We start from the raw sequence: 24,722 nt of genomic DNA, 5'->3' as shown, positions 1-24,722 counted from the left end.
CCCATACCATATGCTATTTTGCACCCCATACCATCAGAGATGCTGGCTTTTGCATTGAACGCTGATAAAACCCTGGAAGGTCTCCCTCCTCTTTAGCCCAGATGACACGGCATCTGCCGATTTCTAATTGTTAAATTTGGACTCGCCTGACCATAGAACGCACTTCCACTTTGAAACAGTTCATTTTAAATGAGCCTTGGCCTACAGGACACGAAGGCACTTCTGGACCATGTTCACATAAGGCTTCCTTTTTGCATGATAGAGCTTTATTTTAGATTGCGTTTACAACAGTGGTTTCTGGAAGTATTCCTGGGCCCATTTAGTAATGTCATTGACACAATCAAATGCAGTGCCATCTGAGGGCCCGCAGACCACAGGCATCCAATAAAGATCCTCAGCAGTTTCTCTAAATCTTTTGATGCTATACACTGCAGATGATGAGATTTGCAAAGCCCTTGCAATTTGACGTTGAGGAACATAGTTTTTAAAATATTCCAATCTTTGTGCACACATTTTAGCCTTTAGAGCGGACATGTGCATGTGACGTGATCCGAATACCTGTGAGGCAGTTCCTCTAGGACATCCCTTTTATAGCTAATCATGTGATATACCTGATATCAATTAACTTAATTAGTTGCTAGATGTTCTCTCAGTTGAATCTTTTCAAATGTTCTTGCTTTTTCAGCCATTTATGGTGTTCGCTGTGCGAACTTTTTTGAGACCTATAGCAGGCATCAAATTTGAAATGAGCTAATTGAGCAGATAAAAGTGTTTAAACATTTGTTATCTATGTTCTATTGTGAATAAAATATCGGCTCATGTGAATTTGAGTTTCTTTTATTCAAATTTAAACTTTAACTTCGAGGAGCTGTGAACCGTGTGTGAAACATCACATGATGAGAAACATCTCTGAAAAATTACGGCTGTTACTAAGTTTACTACAAGGTAATAGTGAGGAAATACACGAGTGTTCTCCGTTGAACCCAAGAACAGAGAAAATGCTGATCAATCACTGTTTGCAGTTTTATTTAAAAGTTGTACCAAAACTCAAAAAATCAGACACCAGTAAATTTTTAATTATGTGATCTGACCTACACCTGATAGACATCTGTTCTGACTAAACACCAGCAGGATGTGCTCTGTTTACTGTCTTTTTCACTGAAATTCTTTTCCTGTATTTTCCCCTTTCAGTGGCTCCTGTATTGTTTGTCACACTGCTGAAACACCCCTGAATTTCTCTTGGTCTGTGGTCATGTTCCTGTAGCATGCTTCAAAAATGAAAAAACTTTATTTGATCACATTACGCATACAGGTTATTTCTGAGCAAAATAAAAATATCAATCTGTACAGGATAACATGATAAAGTGAGAACTATGTGTGTGTGTGAGTGTGTGTCATGGTGTGATGGAGGACAGGTCCAGAGGCGACACTCTCCTAATGGGTGTGGTGGTGTTGTACACACTCTGTAGTGTGTGTGTGGCTGTGTTCAGTGGGTTAAACACACTCTGTTCAGACGATGATTCTCCCTGTTCCCGCACAGCTGAGATCTGACGCAGCAAAGCTTTTCCCTCCTCACGTGCCTACATACACACACATCCCAAAGAACTCCGTATAAAAACTTTAGGAGCACTGAATATGTTTTAGAATTAACAGTGAGTGTCCTTTACTCACTTCGTTGTAGTCACAGCAGCGTTGTGCACACAGTGACGCCTCATCATACAATTTGTTCTTGAAGTAATACTGACCAAGGTAACGCAAGGCTGTGCTCACCTCCACATGCTCCAACTGCTCCTGCACAAGCACAAATGCAAATTTTGTAGGTCTTTCACTCTCCAGGATGGTTAATGGCATTATGTTCATTCTCTGGGTGATGATCTGACTCACAGATCTTATGAAATTTATTAAATGCTTGTTAAAACATGTTCAGTTGTATCCTTTAATAATACTAATAAAATGCTGACTTTATATTTAGGCACCGTTACTTTTTCGAAACCTCCGTTTAAACATTAAAAACCTAAACACTGTCATTAACAGATGCTTGAAGCATGGAATTAAACCCTTAGAACATTAACACTCACCATCACAATAAACACTCACAGGATAAAACATTCACGCTCAAAACAATATACAACACACACTTTATTGCTCACGGCACTAAATAGACACATTAGTCACATACTATTATGAACGCATTAAACATTCACCCTCACAGTAATAAACACTCAGTGTGGTCTGCACTAAATGCTCCCTGTACTGACTAAACACTCAGAGCATTAAACACTTACCCCACAAGAGAAAATATCCTGTATGTAAATGATGTAACACTGAGCCGCATCATCCGACTCGTTCAGCTGCTCATGAAGCCTGGAATTGGACACAGACACGGACACACACACCCCAGAAACACTGAAAACTGGGTTTATCACTAATACAGACCCATTACATATTCCATCTCTGTAATAGTAGTAGTAATAATAATAATAATACTTTGCAAGTTTGAGCAGTGCCATCCTCTCCACATCTCCCACTGAATATGCTCGCCAGTAACACTGCAGCACACAAACACACACAATTATAACCACCACTTCACCATGAACATAACTTAGCATGATGTTCAGAACTCTTCACCTTCTTAGCTTCAACTTGCTGGGAGAGTTTTTCATAACATTCACCAAGAGCTACAAGCATTCGTGAGTCATTGGGCCTGAAACAGAAAAACAATCAGTAACAATGCTGCCACAACACACTCTTTCTGTGTCCCATAGTGTGTGTCACACTGTACAGAAATACCTGTGCTGATTCTAGTTCCTAGTTCAATTGGTACTATGTACTATGTTGTAAAACACTAGCTAATAAACACTCCTCTTTGCAGTGAAACCTTCAATAATATCTGAGAACAACATATCTAACATAATTAGCTGAATCTAAAGAATATTTGGCCACAAACACGTCTCAATCTGATTCAAGTATCTTTCTGTCTGATCACATGAGCAATTGTTTGCTATCATGTGGCCAAACTTGGCTGATCTGTTTTTTATTATTATGAATGAGAAACTCCCAGATCTACACTGCAATCCAGAACAGCTAATCAATATACTGTACAACACACACATGCACAGATACACTCACAGTACACACCTGAGCTGGTGAGCTTTTCTGTAGTAGTACAGTGAGTAGAATGGCATCTTGAGAATTTCATAAGTCTGACCGAGTCCGTACCAGGCCCGGTAATCCCTCTTGTTCACCTCGATTGCGTGTCTTATAAACACAAAGAGACGCATTATAATACATGTGATATAAAACAATTTAGTAGTATACACCAAAACAGAATACACTTAATAACCGTTTTATCAGTGCCACCGATCACACAGGTCAAATGTGCTCTGAGTACTGATGGATGGATGGGGTAAAAGTGGCCAATCCTTTGAACATACAAAATATAATATACGCTATACAGAGTGTATATGTTGATATAGACAGAATTTACTGGGGTGTATTAATCATAGCTATATACTGAGAAAGTGTTGAATGTGTAATGACTAGAACACACTTCTAGAATCTAGACACTCACAGATTTTTATATTTTTGCAGAGTGTACTTTATAATATACAGAATGCTCACTGGTCAGCGCCATTTTGTGTTTTTGTATTGTCTGTTTGCACTAGGCTGCACACAATGCACTTGATGCTGTCTCATTTTACTACGTACTGGGTCAGCTATATATGGTTGAAATGACAATTAAAGCTTCTTGAACTGACTTGACCTTTAGAATAGGGATGTACCGATCTGATATTTTGGATCGGTATCGACGCCGATCCACGCATTTTGAGTGGATCAGGTATTGGTGGTGGGTGACCGATCCAAATCCGATACCCGTGGTCATGGGCGTCTGAACCGTTATAAGTTGGTTGGACAGGACCCACCCACTTTTTAAGACCAATAATATTGGACCCACACACTTTTACCATCTCTATTCAGCGCATATGTCTTTTTTTTTACTATTATTTTGATTATTTAGCGCTGCCAGTCGAATCCATTCTGTTTGAAGAATGCCCGAATAAATTAAACTCCATTCCGTGTTTTACCTACAGCATTGACCACGCTCCTGCTTCCTAGGAAGCATTATGTGTGGGTGGAACAGGACACGCCCACTTTTTATTTACTTCCAACGCCCATGCCCGTGGTGGTTGATTAATGAAAAGCAAACATCATAAACTATTGCTTAAACTTAGAAGAAAATACACTTATATATTAAATTGCATTAATGAAAATAAATATAATAAATATTATGGGAAATATGTTGCACAACCGCCTGCGACAGACAGGCAAGTTAAGCAGGTGCCCTTTCCATTTACCTCAGCGGGTATGTCAGTCATTTGGGTGCAAGGTTTACTGTTTAATACATTTTGCATTGTGTTTCAACAGTTCTAATTTGAGATTCACTTTAAAATATTTTCTTCAGAAAATAATTTTATTTAATAATTGCAGTATCTATGGTTTAGATTGTTATACCACTAACTGTTAAAAGTACTGTTTGCTACTGCATTAATACTTTTTTAATGTTTCTTGTGTTTTCATTTTTCATTCAGTAATAGGCCTTTTTGTATTGCTTTGGCAGAAACAAATCAATCTTAACTAAACGAGTTGTATAAATTCTTCAGTTTTAAAGGTAGAAAAGAACACCGATATCGGATCGGTGTCGGCCGATACCAGCAAACTCTGGTATCGGAATCGGATCGGAAGAGAAAAAGAGGGATCGGTACATCCCTACTTTGGACTTTGACAGTGATTAGTGTACCGGCAGAATGAGACTATGTTATGTTAATTGCACCTGAAGGCATGGTAGCATTTAATACACAGAGTGTTTAGTGTACAAGCACAATGAGACAGTGCTGTTGAGTTTTTGTTAAAAGGCCTAGATGGTGTTTACTGTACTGATAGACATACACAGCCGTAATTATAGACTTTTATTGGCACTTGTATTCTTGGAAGGTTTTTAGCGTTAGTGATAGACAGAGACGGAGTTCGTTATTGTGTGTTAATTGTACCTGTAGGCCTGGATAGCAGCAGACGTGTTCTTCATCTCCATGTACTCATGGCCCATCAGAGTCCAGGCCCCAAGACAGCGAGGGCTCAGTTTCAGCGCTCGCTGGAAATACAGAGCTGCTTTCTCATGTTGACACCGCATACTGTAGTAATTACCTACAAAATGAACACTCAGAATTAAGAATACCGCTCCTCCATTTGTGTGGAATACATGTTAATTAGCTGTGACCAGTTTTAAGTGTTTATTAGAAATCTTTTGCATGCATATAGAAAAAACCCCATGTATCTTAAAATATTTCTGTCATGTTAATGTGCATGTGTGTACGTGATTACTGACCAATGACACAGCAGGTCTCCACTCTGTACTTGTCAATTTCCACCAGGCTGTGGGCAAGATAGCTGAGCTCCGGCTTCATAGACTACACACACACACCCACACAAACACAAATATATTCTTTCCAATGAATTTGATATCGTTCATTAATACAGTCATTCAACATCAGTTTTATTTTAGCCATAGTTTATCTGCCAATAGATTATCTCTCTGTTTTAGACAATACCCAATACTGACTTGATACTGATCCCCTGTGTGCTTTGTACATGATATGATTTTTCTTACCCGCACATACAGCAGGTTAGAGAACGTGTCCATGTTCTCAATGCGGAATGGATCTTGTTCACGAAGCTCATTAAACAGATCCAATGCCTGGTCAATATCTGTCTCACACACACACACACACACACACACACACACACACACACACACACAGAGACAATCAATATAGGTATGTTGAGCATGAGCATAATTTTCAATATGAGCATGTTGTGCTCATATTGAAAATTAAAAAGCATTAGCATGTGAGAGTGTGGATAATTCCCATAGTGCATTGTGAGCAGCGTGTGTCCATTTGGTGAGTGAATTTATGCACTGTGAGTTGGTAGACTAATGTGAAGTAGTGTTTTTATTTCCTACATATTAACCCATTAACGTGCACGATTAGCACACTTGTTTTGTGGAGACATCTCTTTGTGCCCATGTGCATCATCCCAATCCACACATCTGAAGTTGAAGGCCAGATAAGTGTGTGTGTGTGTGTGATGATGATGATGATAAACAAACCTCGAATGTTGTGGTAGGCGACAGCGATCTGGGAGATGATGTAGGTACTCTTGGAGAATCCAGCCTCCTTCAGACTCTGGTATTTCTGTAGTGCCTCTGTGATCATCTGCAGCTCTGTAAACATGTGGGCCAGGAAGAAGTCCCTCACCCAACAGTCCGGCAAGGATAAAGACTTCAGCTACAAACACAGAGACTTCAGTTACAAACAAACAGTCAGCAAGATAGAGACTTGAGTTATAAAAATCTCCATCTCTCTTAAACAGCAGAAACCCAGGTCTGGAGGTTAAGTGTGTACTACGTCAATGTCTCTGAGAGAATGTGGTGGTGTTGCTCAGAGACAGTGTGCAGAAGTGCTGCTCAGAGTATACATGCAGGTCGATGACAGAGTGTAGGTGGTATTGAGACTGAGCTTGTGGTTTTGTGAGTGTGAGAGAAAGTGTGAAAGAGTGTTTTGTGTGAGACAGTGTGTGGTGTTGAATGTGTACCATGTCAATGTTGGTGATGAGGTTGCAGAGCTCGAGCCAGGCACCCCAGTGTAGAGGGAGAGAGTGTGTTGCCTCAACAAACACATCCACTGCTTCCTTCATCAGATCTAACTTCCTCAACACAACCCCGTAGCTATACACACACAGTCACACGCACACCACAATAGCAAAGATTACAATCATCTGATTATGCCAAGTAAACAAGGGAAAAGTGCACATTCAATTCCATTGAACTTCAATTGTGTGGATGTGTAGATTTACAGGTAGAGCGTGAATCCATCCAGTTCTCCAGCAGTGTGTTTCTTACTGAGTTCCACTCGGAGTTCCCTCAGAGCTTCATTGCGTACCTGACCCTTCTCGAGAGGACCTAAGTGGAAACGCCAGATACACACAGTGACGCGTCACACACACACACACACAAACAGCAACGTGATACACAAACAGACACACACACAAACAGCGACGTGACACAAAGACAGGGACGCGACACAGAGACACAGACAGGGACGCGACACAGAGACACAGACAGCGACGCGAAACATTTAGATATTAATGATATATAAATACTTAATATATGCCAAACCAGCTGAAAAAATTTGTCGCTCACCCAGACTGTCCACCGTCTCATCGTCCTTCTTCTTCTCTCCCGACTGAAACATACAGAAACAGATGTTAAAAACACCAGAGCATATGCACCAACACCTGGCACAGGTAAACAAGAGTAAGTAAACAGTGATAGTAAACATCTCTCACCAAATAGCGTGAATACATGTAGAGAAAATATGCTTTCTGACTGCGGCAGTCACGCAGGAAATAAGCTGCACGATCATATTCCTTTAGATCAAAATATGACTTTGCCAAACACAAAGCATCCAAGTCATGGGCTTCATCCTAAAAGCAGTGACATGAGGACAATCAGAAGTTAGAATAGTGCTTGATTCTGCTTTTAGTGGCATCTTTGTCTCTATGTACAGTTTGTGTTTCAGCTTTTATCTCGGTACAGATCAATAACACCCTCTCTTCTTCCCCTAAGATGTTATTATCATCACCACCTATAAGATAACGTAAGTTTATTTGTGTAATCCTAGTTCTCTGAAAAGGTATCTCACTATGGGAATCGCCTCAGGAATGATAGACTATGGAAGCAGCAATTACACCACGTCTGTCCACAGGTCAGAGCAATCACAGCTCAGGGACCTAGATATACCGCTGTGAATGCAACGGAATTCTAAGCCTGCTCTACCCTCGTGTAACAAGAGAAAGAAAGTTTGGTGAGATACCTCACTCTGTTTTCAGAGAACCAGGGAAATACAAAGTAACCTTACATTCTCTTTCAAACATTGATTCGGTATCTCACTATGACATCATATAGCCCAGTCCCGTAGCGCGTTATTTCCGAAGCCACCGGACAGACCATGTGAATCATAGCATCTCATTACGCTTATGGGCCAACTTGGAGAACTGAATGAGAAATAGAAGGCGCAGTGACATGCAGACGGTAAAATCTGATGAATGTGTGGTGAGAAGCAACTCTGGTTGCCGCATAAATATCTCTTACAGAGACTCTCTTGAACAAAGCCCATGATTTAGCTATAGCTCGTGTTGAGTGGGCCCTTAAGCCCATCGGGGAATCAAGAACAATAGCTACAGTATATAGGCTGACTCAATCACCTCCACCATCCAGTTGGGAAGCCGTTGCAAAGAGATTGGCTTACCTTTACATTGAGCAGCCCATGAAACAAATAGTTAATCTCTCTTTCTGAACGATTGATGTTCCTGTTAACATACTGGCTTAACGCTCCTAAAGGACACGGTGTGTGCGATTCACGTTCCTCCTCCGAAGCAAGTGGAGGGGAATAAAAAGCACCCAGTTCCAGTTTTTCTGACAGCCACAGCACCCCTTGCCAACACGGGGCTATCAGGAGGAGAGATAACCCGTTTTCTCTTACTCTTTCCAGGCTAGGAGATACTACACTCAGTGCTGGGAATGCGTAAAGCAGTATGCTTGGCCACATGTGAGTCAATGCATCCACACTCAAAGGTGCATTTATGTCTCAGAGAGAGAAATAAAGCGGACACTGTGTTTTATTGTGAGGCGAAGAGATATACGGCTGCATACCTCTCCCAAATATGCTCCATCACCTGCGGATGTAGTGACCATTCTCTGTACAACGGATTATCTTTTGAAAGGAGATCCGCCCCCACATTTAGGACTCCTGGGATAAGAGTTGCACACAGTGACTCGAAGCGTGCCGCACTTCAGACAATCAGCTTGTGATCTAAACTGTGCAATTGCACCGAGCGCGTCCGTCCTTGGAGATTTATATATATATATGCCAGTACCGTCATGTTGTCTGATTTTACGTGGCAGAAAATGTTTAGTGCCAGAAACACTGCCATTAGCTCCAATAAGTTTATGTGGAGCTTGCAGAGCTACCTGCTCTGAAAAAACAGCCATCATCAAAAGTTTTCTCTCCATTTATGAAGCACCACCACGCAGTCCTCCGTAGCTCACTTGGAACATGAAATGATCAACCGCTGGAAGTCCCTTATCCCGAGTAATCCCAGCAGGACCACGGACAGTGAGGAAGCCATCATGTGGAAACGTGTTTTGAACGGCAGCAGGTTTCCCTTGTGAAACTGAGCCAGACACTGATTAAAGGAGTAACTCTGCTCTCCGAGAGCGTAGCGTGGTATGTCACTGAATCTATATGTAGACACATATACTTAGTCTCATGAGATACGAGTCAACCGGGTCTTAGCAAAGTTGATACTGAATCCAAGATTCATCAAGTGAGGCATGAGCATCTCTGGGTCTCATTCTGCACACTCTTGAGACTGTGGACATTCCAGATAATCGTCTAGATAGGCAGATATCCTGAGACCCTTGAATCTAAGAGCTAGGCTCAGTCCGAATGGAAGAGTAACAAACTCGTACACTTTGCTCTGAAGACAAAATCTGAGATATTTCCTATGTGCAGAGTAAATGTTTATATGAAAGTTATCACACTTGAGATTGACTGTGGAAAGCCAGTCACCCGTCCAAATTGAGAGATTGAGGCTCCAATCACAAGCATTCTGAATTTGTATTTTCTCAAGTGCTTGTTTAAAGCAATATCAAGCTTAGACCCTGTCTTTCTTTGAAATGACAAAATAACGCGTTTCCCCCACCGAAACTGCTTTTATAAAAAAGGAGAGGAGAGGTTTTAAAGCAAACTGCAGCCTGTAACCTGTAGTTACTGTCACCAGGACCCAGGAATGTGCAGAACATACTTCCCCAAGCTTCCTGACAAAGAGCTAGGGGGCTTTTGCTGAACAACTTCCATAGCTAGCCTTTTGGTGCCATCTAGTGGCCAGAATCTATTTGGCCCAGAGACCGATTTAATTCTTGGATCAGCGATTTTTTTGTTTTTGTGTCTCTGCGCCCTTGGTGATCAGCTTGGATGCGACTGATAATTTTTTTTTATTATTGGTTTTCAACCCAAAGTTTGAAGTGCTTTGTGACAAAAACACGTGAACACATGCTTGACTTTCTCAGACCACATTATTCTGGTGGCTGAGTTTTCTTTACTTGAACATGGGTGCAACACATTTAACACCTTGAACAAAGTTGTGCATAATTCACAGAATTCACCCCTGAGGAGACTGTACTCTAGATATCTCTCTTCTTCTTGTTAGAAGGGTGAGTTGACCTAGATTTAGTGGCAGCCACCGCGAATGACTGCTTACCCCACAGTTTACTAGCACTTGAGCAGCTGGGGGCAGGCCGACTGATCTGCAGCCTGGAGTTTTGCAACCTTAGGCACATTCAAAAATCTCCTGTTCTGCATCAGGTGCAGAAGTGTGCGGTGTTCTCATTCATTTCAAGCAAACATCAAATGCCTCACCTTCTTTCTTTTGAAGGTCGCATCTTTGTCTCATTGCCTCAATGGCTGGGCCGAACAAACTCCAGGAGTCTACCTGTTATACCTGACTGTTCTATTGGGAAGGAGATTGAAAGCCAGAGCTCCTCCATCTCATTCACATCTAGTGAAGAGAAACCCTTGACAGGCACTACTGTATGTGAGAGAAGGGTTTGTCCCACGACCCCTTCATTTCTGCCACACGTGCTGGTAAGGCAGGAAGAAGCTGTTTAGTCAGGAAGGCAGCCTTTATCGGTCATAAATATCGCGTTTGTCCCCCGGAAGTCACCGGCCAAGCGATATTAAGCCATGCTGCCACGCACTTACAAACCATTTCCAAGTTACCATTCACCAGATTAGATAGCAGTTCACCACTTTGCACACTTGCTGTTCTGGACGCCTGAGCCGCAGACAAAATGGCGCCTTCATCATCATCCGGCTCCTCTCTGAGGAGACGAGCCGGCATCTACTTTTCTTCCTCTCCATCCACCTCCAGCACCTAGCCCTCCTTCAGGAGTTGCTTGTTAAAAGTGACATGTGATCGACGAGCTGAGTCCATAATATCCTCCCACAAGGAAAATTTCTGTGGAGAAGAGGAATGAACCTCTTTAACCAAAGGGGCTGCAGAGAGAGACAGATTTTTGCCAAAGTCAAAAGTTACCACCCTGCCGGCATAACTCGGCAATGCACGTAGCTCTCTGCATCCGCAAGTGCAGCTTGCACATCATATACACATCAGATAGGGATCTCTACCAGAAATCATAAACCCACATGCTGCGGGGCAAGGACAGGAAGGGGTGACTTTCCTGCTCTTCTGTGTCCTTTTGAACCCTGATATGGTACACTGATGTATAGCTTGCCTTGATGTGTTAGTAATAAACTGCAACTAGAAGCAGAGCAACCTAGTAAGGAGCTGCGATACTAGATATAGCAATATAGCAACTGCATTACATTTGGCAATGCTCACCTTAACGGTCCGTCTATGAACTGAAACAGTGCAGCTGAGGTGCTGATGAAACTCTTCACAGGGAATAGAACAAGAATGCCTTTGCAGCGATCACAGCTGTATATATAGGTCCCAGATGGTGAGCTGTGATTGGACTGCCATATGGACAGACGTGGTGTATTTGGTGCTTCCATAATGAGATACCGAACAAATGTTGGAAAGACTTTAACTTTAACCTTGGTGTTGCTTTACAAAAGACTAAATCATCATCATTAAAAACCATTCATATAATGGCTAAATAATGAAGAGCATTGTGATTATTCAGAATTAAACACACTGACCTCAGTGACCTGGGGTGGTACAGGAATCTCACTTAATGGGAGAGGATCAAGAGAAAAAGCCAACTCAGATGCCCTGAGTCGCCCGTGTGCAACCGTGCAACCACACACACACACACACACACACACACACACACACACACACACACACACAATACATTTTAAAGTCATTGTCACATTTGGCAGTCAGAATAAGGACAGTGTATTATCAAACAATTACTCATAATTATCTTCTATAAGAGAGCTGTCTAAATCACAAGCTAATAAAGCTTACTATATACCAATTATAAACTACATCCATGATGTGATCATAGTGAGATTTCTGTTCACTGGACTGTAAAACAAGTGAATAACAAGTGAATACAATCATATGTGAATGTTATTATGAGACATGACTTATGTGAGGGAGTAAGTGTTTATACAGCAATTCATTAGTTAAAGTGTTAAACCGGTGAAGTCAGTTGTGTGTGTGTAGCTCAGAGAAATGTCTTCTTAATCAATTTAAGGACAGCCATGAACACATACATTAGCCAAGCTGCTAACAGCACGATAAAATCCATTAATACAACACTTACAATGCGGTATTTTTTTGTAAACTGTGAGCTAAACTAACTCACCACTTCACACTGTGTACCAGTCCACGCTCCTTGCATTGCGATATCATAGAAATGAGCTGTTTTTTTATCTGGACTAAATCGCTAAACTCACTACTCAGAGCCGCCGCCATTTTTCGTGTGTTTGTGTGACGTCACCGAGCCGCCATAGAGCTCCAAGCTGATTGGACCATAGCAATGGGCTGTGTTTCAATTATAGTTGTGAATTCCTCTACAATCTTCGTTGAAGTGCACTACAAGTCCTAATCCAAGTGCACTAAGTGCACTAAGTGCACTAAGGGTTTTGCTAAGTTAAGTTAAGGGCCTTGCTCCAGCCATGGCAGCTTTAGTGGACCTGGGATTTGAACTCACAACCTTCCTAGCAGTAGTCCAACACGTTGTCACTAGACTACCACATCCCCTTTTTCATTGGGATATTATTCATGCTACTTTAATATCAGTAACTAGAATAATGACCAAATACCCCATAGCGTTTCAATTAGTGTTCAGTATGGATTACACAGACCTACACCAAATACACACACTTCCAATATATATCCATATTAATCTATTTACATGCTGTTTTACAAACTGTTTTTTTTTGTTGTTGTTTTGCTCTTTGCACATGCTGTCTCACATTTCAGTCGTTTGCTGTTTTGCACAGTCCTTTACAATATCTCAGGTAACTGCTGCTATAACACTGTGTTCATTCCGGTGTTTCTGCCCACGTAATATTGTGTGAACATACAGTATTTACACTGGTCGGCCAACCCAGTCTCACGGCAGTTCGTGACAGAGGTCACGAAATGTAATCTGTTTGATTCGTGTTCGTGGAGACGAATTTTCCTTTTTTTCGTGTCACTCAGCACGGACTTTCGATCTAATGTATTTCAATAGGAAGCATCTTTCGTGTCTGCACCACGTTTTTTTCTGCCACTCGGAAGCATTGTTTTTGCTCATTTGTTAATCATTTTTAAACTTTAAGCACTACATTACTCAACATTCAACCAGGAGATTTTATCCTTGTTTTTGTTGCTTTGTGCTATGGTCTACTTTTACTGTGTTGAAGACGTCAGCTAAAACTACATGATGACCCACCGCCAATTCTCTTTTAATGACATCCTCATCTTTCTTTCAACACATAAACACGAAAGTGTGCTTGATAATTCAACAATACGATGTCATGACCATCCGTATTATTTTATTCTCCTTTTATTATATCCCAGTCTCACGGCAGTTCGTGACATAGTCACGAACTGTAATCCATTGATTCGTGTTCGTGGACACGTATTTCCCTTCTTTCAATCTAATGTATTTCAATAGGAAGCGTCTTTCGAGTCCGCTCCACGGTTTTCTTTCTGCCACTCGGAAGCATTAGGACAGTAAACTAAATACTACAGTACCCATGAGCCTTTTCTACTTTTACTATGTTGATGACGTCAGCTAAAACTACCTGTTGACCCACCGCCTATTCTCTTTTAATGACATCCTCATCTTTCTTTCAACACATAAACACGAAAGTGTGCTTGATAATTCAACAGTACGATGTCATGACCATCCGTTTTATTTGATTCTCCTTCTATTGTGAGGAAGGGGGATTAGTTGTGGTTATTGACTGAATTAAAATAAAAATAAAAAATCAATTAAATTAATTAGTGGACGCCCGCATTACCCGTGAGCCTCAGCGGAGACGGCTGCTATGGAGACGGAGCCAACCCGCTTTGCGATTGGTTGATTTCTGCAGGCCGCGAATTCTCCTTCATTGCGCTCAAAACCACTTCCCAGGTAAGCCACGAGACTTGAATGTGATGATCAAATTTGTTTAAATGTTATAATTGATGCTTTTCTTTGCCATTAGACTCACATGGTTTACATGTTAGCGCAACGAATTAAAGGCCGACCAACTGTTTCCATATTAACAGTAAAAAAAGAAGAAGAAGGGGGAAAAAAAACGACGCGCCTTTTGTGCAGTCATACAGAAAATGGGAAAAAACGTGAATTTTATTGATTTATTAAGTATTTTAGGGACAATTTGTCACATTTTAAACATTTTTTTCAACATATCTAGCCTTCACTACATAATGAACTTTTTCTGTTCTCCCTGCAGATCCCGTCACACTTCACCTTCACCCTATTTAATCACCTCATTTCCTAAAACCAAAGGCACTTTTAAGAGCCAACCTCTATCTATCTATCTATCTATCTATCTATCTATCTATCTATCTATCTATCTATCTATCTATCGCTCTCTCTATCTCTCTGTCCATCTATATTTCTATCCATCTCTTCAATATCTATCTGTTCTCTCTCAATTTCTCTATTTCTCAATCTTTCTGTCTTTGTCTACTTATCTGTTATTTTTCTCTGTCTGTCTGTCTGTCTGTCTGTCTGTCTGTCTGTTGATATAATGCCAGGGGGGTCTACAAAAAAGATTTGTCCATTTTGTCAGGGTATTTTATTTTGTGCACAGAAGATCTGTTGCCATTGCAAAAAGGAGCAGCCTCTGAAGCAGCGCCTCAAGAAGAGGCTTCAGAGGTTTGATGACAAGCGAGAGGAATGGGTGTTTGGTCGTAAGAAGAACCACAACAGTGCATCCATCAAGGATGAAGCCTTAATCATGGTAGGTGCAATTTCTTACATGATGTTAAACTGTCATCTAGGACAGTGGTTTGGGCAGGGGACCCACATTTTCCACATCATGACTGTGTGAGTGTGTGTGTGAAATAAATTTGCTTGTTTATACACACACACACACACACACACACACACACACGCTGTGTCTGTTTATTGTCTTTTGTGTATTGTATTTTGTGTAATGTCTTGTAATTTTTTGTTTGCAACCTCATCTCTGTCTTGTTATCATTAAAATGGAGAAAATTCATTGCCATCCAAGTTTTAACATCATCAAGACATGAGAGGAGATGTGTAATGGAGGAACCCTCCTTTTGCTTTACAGGTATATAGATTTGGGTATCATCTGCACAACAATGGAAGGAAATCCCATGGTGTCTAAGGATGTATCCCAGGGAAAGCAAAAAAAGCACAACAAGTAATGGCCCCAGAGCCCGAACCCTGGGAGCAGTGGAGGATTCTAAACCACCTAGACCAACAGAAAAAGTTCTATTTGTTAATGGTAGGGTCTCCGATTTTTGAGAAATGCTTCAGAAATCTGAGTCGGGCCAAAAACTAAACAAAAAACAAAACAAACGTGTAGCCAATGAGCAGAAAGGGGCGGGTCTTGTCAACATGTGCGGAGAAACCTTAATAAGGCTGACTGTGGCATGCAGTGTTTTAAAGCCAGACTGGAAAACCTCCAGGATGTCATTTTCATCCAGAAATGATTTCAATTGTATATAGACCATTTTTTCTAAGACCTTAGAAAGAAAGAGCAGTCTGGAGATAGGTCTAAAGTTAGCTAGTACAGAGTGATGTAAACCAGGTTTCTTAATATATGGTTGTGCTACTGCATCTTTAAAACCAGTAGGAACCACACCAGAAGATAAGCTGTTATTAATGATACTGAGAGCCAATTGCCCTATACAAGGGAAAACCTCTTTAAACAATCAAGGGGGGGACAGCATCATGGTGGGAACCTGAGGGGTTAATATGACACACCACATCCTACATTTACATTTACATTTACAGCATTTGGCAGACGCCCTTATCCAGAGCGACGTACATAAGTGCTTAAATCTCTAACACTGAATACATTAATGCTGGTTCACTAGGTTACATACTTAAGATACCATGAGTTTAAAACATTTGTTCAAAGTTACAATGAAAAAGTGTCAAAGGGTTTTTTTTTTTTGTTTTGTTTTGTTGTTTTTTTTAAATGCAAAGGATAAGGAAAGAAGTGCTAGTTGAAGTGCTTCCTGAATAAGTAGGTCTTTAACCGCCGCTTGAAAATAGCCAGTGACTCAGCTGTCCGGACCTCTATGGGAAGTTCATTCCACCACCTTGGTGCCAGTACAGAGAAGAGTCTTGTAGTATACTTGCCTCTTACCCTGAGAGATGGTGGAACCAGTCGAGCAGTGCTGGTAGATCGGAGGTTACGGGGTGCAGTGCGAGGAATGATGAGGGCTTTGAGGTAAGAGGGAGCTGGTCCATTTTTGGCTTTGTAGGCCAGCATCAGTGTTTTGAACCGGATGCGTGCAGCTACCGGAAGCCAGTGGAGGGATCGCAGTAGCGGGGTGGTATGCGAGAACTTTGGCAGGTTGAAAACAAGCCGGGCAGCTGCATTTTGGATCATTTGCAGAGGACGGATTGCGTTCATAGGTAGACCTGCCAGCAGTGCATTGCAGTAATCCAGTCTAGAAATGACAAGAGACTGAACAAGCACCTGGGCAGTCTGTGTGGACAAAAATGGCCGAATCCTTCTAATGTTGTAGAGAAGAAACCGACATGAGCGAGTCACATTTGCAACATGAGAGGAAAAGGACAGTTGATTGTCCATGGTTACCCCAAGGTTGCGAGCTGTGGCTGAAGGGGAGATCAGATCGTTGTGCAAGGATATAGCAAGATTGTGACCTGGGGATGAATCACCTGGGATGAACAGCAGTTCAGTTTTGCTAGGATTGAGCTTTAACTGATGAGCAGTCATCCATGATGAAATTTCTGCCAGACATGCTGAGATCCGGTCAGAAGCTGTGGCATCTGAGGGTGGGAAAGAGAAGATAAGTTGTGTATCATCAGCATAACATCCTCTAATTGTGACCGTTACCGCTTGAAAGCAATCAAAAACAACACAACATGGAACAAATAAATGCGTGTCATATAAGGCACATATTGTAACTTAACCATATTAATGTAAAAAAGCAGTAAAATAATAGAGAAACTACACATGTAGCCTTAAGTAGGCTATAAATTGGCATTTAACTGCAGAAATAGTGTAAAATACATATAAAATACAAATAAATGTTCTGTGTTCTGTATGGTGTGTACCATTAGCTCGATGCCTGAAGCCGGCCTTTCTGACCCTCAAACACTTCTGTCTAATATAAAACCCAAATACAACCCCTAACTGGAGCTGCCAAAAGAAAGAAAAAAAAACAATGAAAGAGTAAGTTATATATAATGAGTTCTTACTGGGAGTTTGCATGTTCTCCCCGTGTCTCGGGGGGTTTCCTCCGAGTACTCCGGTTTTCTCCCCCGGTCCAAAGACATGCATGGTAGGTTGAATGGCATCTCTGGAAAATTGTCCCTAGTGTGTGATTGTGTGAGTGAATGAGAGAGTGTGTGTGCCCTGGGATGGGTTGGCACTACGTCCAGGGTGTATCCTGCCTTGATGCCCGATGACGCCTGAGATAGGCACAGGCTCCCCGTGACCCGAGGTAGTTCGGATAAGCGGTAGAAAATGACTGAGTGAGTGAGAGTTCATACTGAAACACACTGCAGATGTCACTGCTGTTGAGGTCATCAAGTAGGTGGCTGATGTTGTCGGGTGAATGTTTCTGCTCAATTGTAAATATAAGATTGCGAACATCATGGACATGTTAATACCCTTTAAACCTAGGCCACGATTGAAACAAGACTCTAATCATTTTTGTATACATAGGTTTAGCGTCAACGAATGAATGAACGTTAAACTGAACCACCTATCTGTATAGGTATTTGTATCTCTTTAAAACACATCTGTTCATTTGGAGGAATATAAATATATGTATATGTTCATGGGCTAGGTCAGGTATGAGGAGACAGGAGGCACGCTTGAACAACTTTGTCTTATGGATTCTTCATTTTTACTATTTTTAATTTATTTCAGCAGTTTCTCTCTCTCTCTCTCTCTCTCTCTCTCTCTCTCTCTCTCACACACACACACACACACACACACACACACACACACACACACACACACACACACAAACACACACCTGGGATACTTTGCACTCATTTTTCCCACCCTCCATTCACAAACCAACACTCAACCATGATCCCAATTTCAAATAACCACCCCCTACCTGGCCTGTGAACCACCCAAATGGCTGAAGTGCCAGATACCATACCAACTGATCCACATGGTGGTGTGGTGCATGCAGTGGACCTACTGGAGCAAGGCATGATCCGTACAGAGGGTGATGGGTCATCCCGGCAGATAGTAAAGGATGGTGAGGACTGCTCATTGGATGGTCACACACACTGGAATTTTAGCCCATAGCCCCTGTCAGTCCACTGCCTGAGCATGCGCAGTTTGTGGTGGGCATGATGTTCGTCTGGTGGATAATGGCTCAGTGAGAGCCAAGGACTCCATGATGGCAAATAATTCACAATGTGCTGGGTTTTGACAAGATTGAGAATAAAAAAAATGACAGACTTCCAGATGTTTTTTGTCATGCTCTTGTGGAATGAAGATATCAAGAAAAATTAGAGGTTTTGCTGTATTGCATTTTCTTATAACAGTATCATCTCATTTCGGATTTTTTTCTTTGTTGTTTTTTCTTTATCTCTCTGTTTCTCATTAACATTTCTGCTCTCCTCCTCCTTTCTCCCCTGCTTAACCTCTTTCTACATTCTACATCGTTTTACCTTTTACAGTCTTCCTCCTTAACCTTCCCTTTTTAACCTACATATCATTCAAATTCATGTCATTTTCTATACATAATACAAATTTGAGAGATGTGTGAACAATTTGGCAGGTTCCTGTGGTGATGATTACTATGTCAATCCAACTGAAATTGGAGGTAAAATTCATGGAGTTAAACGAGTTAATGTGAAGATTTTAGATTGAAATGCAGGTGAATGTTAGGGGAAAGTGGGGCACAACTTAACTTGGGACATTTTGTAACAGACCTGTCCAATGATTTTAAAAAAGGATTGAATTTTGGTGAAAATGATTGAACTTTTTTTTTTTTTTTTTACACACAAGGGTATAGCAACCAGTAAAGACAAGTGTACATGGATGTATCTGGTTGCTATACCCTTGTGTGTAAAAAAACAAACAAACAAAAAACAAACAAACTAAAATTCAATCATTTTTTTAAATATTAAGGGAAGATCACTTTATCATATTTTAAGTAAAATTTCAAATTAATCTTCAACTCTGTCTTTAAATTTGAAACAAGGCTATTTTACTATCATCAATCATGCCTCAGTTACAATCCTACAGTCTCTAAATGCTTATACATTAATTGAGAAGCCAGATTTGAATCTCAGTTGAGAATTGATTTTAGATTATTATCATCATCATCATCATCATCATTATTATTATTATTATTATTATTATTATTATTATTATTATTGCTCTATTAATAATGAAAAAACACTGCAACTACCGCCCTCTTGTGGTTCGTTGATTTAATGCATCACTTGCCTTTATTGTTTTCGACAATAAAACTGAATTAAACAATAACATTTTATATATGCGTTTACGATACTCGTGAAAAAAAAAACATGCTAGAAATTTTAGAAAGAGAATTTCCTGTAAATACAGACATTTTCTGTAGCTAGTATCGCAAGATACTCTGGACCCCTCACATCCAGCACACTCCCTCTTTGAACTGTTGCCATCTGGTCGACGCTACAGAGCCCTGAGCACCAGAACGACCAGACATAGGAACAGTTTCTTCCCACTTACACGGAACACACACTATTCTCACAATTTACTTAAAACATATACTATGTATATTTCAATTGCTCATTTCACAATTGTACATTTGTACATACAATTTGTGTATATTGTATACGCCATTCTGCTACACTGTGGAGCTTCTGTCACTATAACAAATTCCTCGCATAGCTCTTTCTGTTTCCGATTCTGAAGATACTTAAAACCCTCTTTGTTGATTAACACCAATGACCGCGCTGTGATGACATCATCACTGCGCGTCCTGAACAAAGCGGAACACGACGCTAGTGCGATGGTGGATTGTATTAAGCGGTAGAAGACGCGGTTTTGTTAGATAAGGGTTTAAGCAACGGTAAAGAGAAGAGTGTGAGTAGTAGAATGGAGGCTGAGAGCGCGACGCTGGAGGAGAGAGGAGTGAGTGCGGCGCAGAAACGTGCAGAAATTCGCCGCAGGAAACTCCTAATGAACTCAGAGCAGAGGATGAACAGGATAGTGGGCTTTAATAAAAATGACGGAGAAAACAGCGGTGAGAAATAAACATTATACTGTCGTGTCTACTGTGTTACTGTTTTACACTTGTTTTACACTGCTCGGTTACTGACGCTGTGTCATTGTGTGGTGAGAATCAGGCCTGCTGTGTTTGTGCGTTAGGCTGCAAGGGAATAAATAATTAAATAGTACTGATGGTGAGATCACTGTCTTTGTGTGTCTGTGTGTCTGTCTTTGTGTGTCTGTGTGTCTGTCTTTGTGTGTCTGTGTGTCTGTCTTTGTGTGTCTGTGTGTCTGTCTTTGTGTCTGTCTTTGTGTGTCTGTGTGTCTGTCTTTGTGTGTCTGTCTTTGTGTGTCTGTCTTTGTGTGTCTGTCTTTGTGTGTCTGTCTTTGTGTGTCTGTGTGTCTGTCTTTGTGTGTCTGTGTGTCTGTCTTTGTGTGTCTGTGTGTCTGTCTTTGTGTGTCTGTGTGTCTGTCTTTGTGTGTCTGTGTGTCTGTCTTTGTGTGTCTGTGTGTCTGTCTTTGTGTGTCTGTGTGTCTGTCTTTGTGTGTCTGTCTGTGTGTCTGTCTTTGTGTGTCTGTCTGTGTGTCTGTCTTTGTGTGTCTGTCTGTGTGTCTGTCTTTGTGTGTCTGTCTGTGTGTCTGTCTTTGTGTGTCTGTCTGTGTGTCTGTCTTTGTGTGTCTGTCTGTGTGTCTGTCTTTGTGTGTCTGTCTGTGTGTCTGTCTTTGTGTCTGTCTTTGTGTCTGTCTTTGTGTCTGTCTTTGTGTGTCTGTGTGTCTGTCTTTGTGTGTCTGTGTGTCTGTCTTTGTGTGTCTGTGTGTCTGTCTTTGTGTGTCTGTCTTTGTGTGTCTGTCTTTGTGTGTCTGTCTTTGTGTGTGTCTCTGTGTGTCTGTCTTTGTGTGTGTCTCTGTGTGTCTGTCTTTGTGTGTGTCTCTGTGTGTCTGTCTTTGTGTGTGTCTCTGTGTGTCTGTCTTTGTGTGTGTCTCTGTCTGTCTGTCTTTGTGTGTGTCTCTGTCTGTCTGTCTTTGTGTGTCTCTGTCGGTCTGTCTGTCTGTGTCTCTGTCGGTCTGTCTGTCTGTCTGTCTGTGTGTGTCTGTCTCTCTCTGCCTGTGTGTCTCTGCCTGTGTGTCTCGGCCTGTGTCTCTGCCTGTGTGTCTGTGTCTCTGTGTATGTTTTTTTTCTGTATGTGTCTGTCTCTGTGTGTGTGTCTGTCTCTGTGTGTGTGTCTGTCTCTGTGTGTGTGTCTGTCTCTGTGTGTGTGTCTGTCTCTGTGTGTGTGTCTGTGTCTCTGCCTGTGTGTCTCTGTGCGTGTCTGTCTGTCTGTGTGTGTGTGTGTCTTTGTGTGTAAAATCACCGGACCACCCATCCCCAGAAGTGGTTTCGAAATATGACTGTATGACTGCTGTATGACTGGATGTCCAGGGTTGTCAGGGTCTCACAAAATGTCCAGTAAAACTGCATTACAACCGCTTAAATCCCCTTACACTAAATCAGCGTTCTGAAAGGAATTCTTTCTTTTTCAGTATTTTGCTTGTGGGAAAAGTGAACTGTGGTGCACATTTTTTATTTGCGATATCTATAATATCGACTGTAATATACACAGTCTGTGTTGTTTGCCATCTGTATTTTTATTTTTTTGTATAAATGGATTAAAATTTAATTCTTCTTATAAATTGCCTTAAAACTAGGTCTTGATATTCACCTAAATAGAAATCAATTATTCTTTAACTAGCTCAAAAAAAGACCATTCATGAACTTTTTCATTTGCAACTTTGTTTGTAAGAACCTGACACATTTTATTGCTTGGTCTAGATGACTTATTCCCTCTGTGGAGTGTACATTGTATAAAATAAGAAAACATTTTGGAATTGATATTTAATTAGCTATTTTGTAATTAATGCTGTTTTGTAATAGTAACAGTCATTTTGATAATTTGTTTGTTTATTTCAGAATCTCAGCGCGTGACAGAGCCACGGTTCCACCTGGACTTGGACAGGGATGAGAGTTTCTCCCAGTCTGTGTCCATTAAAAGAGTGTCTCCATTTGTAACGGAGGCTCGGAGTGAGGGATCAGTTTTAGACGAGAGGAGGGAGGAGGAGGGGGAGGATACAGAGCCACAGGGGATTCGGCTCAGGCCACGGGGGGAGACGTCAAGTGATGAACGCTCTCGCTCCCCTCGCAGGGGCCTAAACACCTATATGTCTCGCTTTGATGATGCAATCAAGCTTCGGGGTCAGTTGGCCAGTGAGAAGGCGTCTGACGACAGCGGCTCAGATGCGGAAGAGTTTGACTCATTTAGGCTTTTCCGGCTTCTTGGCAGCATGGTGTTAGCCGTGTGTGTACGCTTGTTTGTTTGTCAGTACCTGGTGAGAGTTTCACAAACATATTTACACCCTTTATTAGACAATTTGATTATCTCATCAATTACCTAATTTGTGCTTTTTATTTATTTTTCTTCCATAGTCCATATTTGCACCCTTTCTCACCCTGGAACTTGCCTACATGGGCTTATACAAATACTTCCCAAAGGTAAGACAGAAAATGTTGGGCAGACGAACAGACAGACCCACAGACAACTACAGACCACGAAATACACTGACAGTGACACAGTGTATTGCTGATTGTATGCTTCAGGCCTGTTAGTGGTGAAGGTTATGAGCTATAGTTTGCAAGGTTGTGAGCTTAAATGCCAGCACTGCCAGAAACACTGTTCAACACTGGACATTTAAAAATTAACACAGTATAAAAGCTCCTGGTAAAGAAATGCACGTAGAGTCGAAAACGTGCTAGTACGGGCACTGCAGTTATAACATTAAAGTACTTGGTTAAAGGCTATGTCTCTAAGTAAAAGACCTTCATCCTGCTTTGTAAATGTCCTGCTCTACTGACTGTGTCCCTCTTTGTGTCCAGGTGGACAGGAAGATGAAGACGACGGTGTTGTCTGCAGCACTGCTCCTCTCTGGGATTCCAGCTGAAGTGATCAATCGCTCGGCAGAAACCTACAGGACAATGGGAGACGTTTTCTCTGATCTCTGTGTTTATTTTTTCACCTTCATCACTTTTCATGAGATCATCACCACTTTCTCCTCTCAGCCCACCTAAAAAACCACATGTACACTTCATACCACACACACACGTCATTCACAGGAGTAACATACAGCAGCGTGTTTATCTCAGCTTAAAGCAGTATTCCAATCTTGATTTACATACATCACCAGGTCATTTTTTAGCGCTGCTCAGTTACACTATCAATCGTTTATCAGCAATTAGAAGCTGTTAACAAACATGACAGTCATGTGATTTGGATTTTAATCCTCTTAATTTAAAACTGCATAATGAAACTAATTAGCATGACTGGAATTGTACAGAAACTGTATTTGAGACTTTAGTCCAGTGTTCTCATTGCAGAGTGCGTGCTCCTGCACTGCACCCTACACACTTCTCCCCACAGTGCACTCTTCTTAGTAATGCTGCTGATGTGCGCTTGGGGCTCATCAGGGGAGAAGTTAAATTTAAACTGAAAGGCAGGTAATAGTGTCATAATGTGGTGTTTGACAGTGAGTTGCTTATTTGTGATGTAAAAATTTTGGGATTTTTTAGCTTGGTGATACATAATATTATTTATGTTTTATGTAATTATTCCATATAACAAACAAGCTGCCTGTTACTGCAAAATTACTGTTCATTATAAGATTGTGTCAACAATAAACTTCAGTAAACAGTCATGCTGTGTATTTTACAGACTCTGCTTAATTAGAAATTACAGTATACTATTAAAACTATCAAGTCATCTTAGAAATTAAAATGCTAATTTAATAAAAAAAAAAGTAGTACACATTCAGAAACCGGTGATGGACTATATCTGTGTGATTAGTAAGACAATTCAGTTTTATTTTTGCTATGCATCAACAGTGGGCATTGCTTCAAAGCAGCTTTACATAACATTAGAAATGTAGAACAAAAATATTATACAAAGATTAATATAAGACATATATTTAAATGTGTTTGTATTTATCCCCAAGTCTGAGGTGACTGTGGCAAGGAAAAACTCCCTTAGATAGAAGAGGAAGAAACCTTTAGATAAACTAGACTCAAACCAGAACCCATTCCTCATCTGGGTGACACCGAGAGTGTGATTATGAGTTGTTATAAACAGTGGAGAGTGTTTATAACAACCTCTGAGCTTTCTATTTGTTCTTTGGGTGTCGAGAAGGATTTGATCAGCTGACCTGAGCAAACAG

The 24,722-nt window shown here is 41.0% G+C and overlaps 2 protein-coding genes across 3 annotated transcripts; one reads left to right on the top strand and one right to left on the bottom strand.

Moving 5' to 3' along the window:
* Nucleotides 1–1,009: 1,009 nt before the first annotated feature.
* Nucleotides 1,010–12,610, bottom strand: cdc23 (CDC23 (cell division cycle 23, yeast, homolog)). 2 transcript variants are annotated; one of them, XM_047805411.1, is made up of 16 exons: nt 12,455–12,610; nt 11,841–11,913; nt 7,405–7,542; nt 7,259–7,301; nt 6,913–7,018; nt 6,652–6,784; nt 6,167–6,344; nt 5,666–5,763; nt 5,384–5,465; nt 5,049–5,202; nt 3,139–3,258; nt 2,629–2,704; nt 2,488–2,549; nt 2,286–2,406; nt 1,672–1,791; nt 1,010–1,580 (listed from the first exon to the last, which is right to left on the bottom strand). In XM_047805411.1, exons 1-16 carry the CDS (start codon nt 12,562–12,564, stop codon nt 1,395–1,397), a joined length of 1,800 nt encoding a protein of 599 aa, XP_047661367.1. In that variant the 5' UTR covers nt 12,565–12,610; the 3' UTR covers nt 1,010–1,394. The 2 variants fall into 2 exon arrangements, with proteins under 2 accessions (XP_047661367.1, XP_026995731.1); XM_027139930.2 differs by having other exon boundaries at nt 2,286–2,364.
* A 7,601-nt stretch (nt 12,611–20,211) lies between these two features.
* On the top strand, nt 20,212–24,206 carry camlg (calcium modulating ligand). The gene is made up of 4 exons (XM_027139845.2): nt 20,212–20,517; nt 22,432–22,847; nt 22,945–23,010; nt 23,392–24,206. The coding sequence occupies exons 1-4, from the start codon at nt 20,370–20,372 to the stop codon at nt 23,581–23,583; spliced, it is 822 nt and encodes a 273-aa protein (XP_026995646.1). The 5' UTR covers nt 20,212–20,369; the 3' UTR covers nt 23,584–24,206.
* Nucleotides 24,207–24,722: the final 516 nt, after the last annotated feature.

This window comes from Tachysurus fulvidraco, chromosome 21, assembly GCF_022655615.1.
Source record: "Tachysurus fulvidraco isolate hzauxx_2018 chromosome 21, HZAU_PFXX_2.0, whole genome shotgun sequence".
NCBI classification, from domain to species: Eukaryota; Metazoa; Chordata; class Actinopteri; order Siluriformes; family Bagridae; genus Tachysurus; species Tachysurus fulvidraco.
This window is presented reverse-complemented; position numbering and strand designations above follow the sequence as displayed.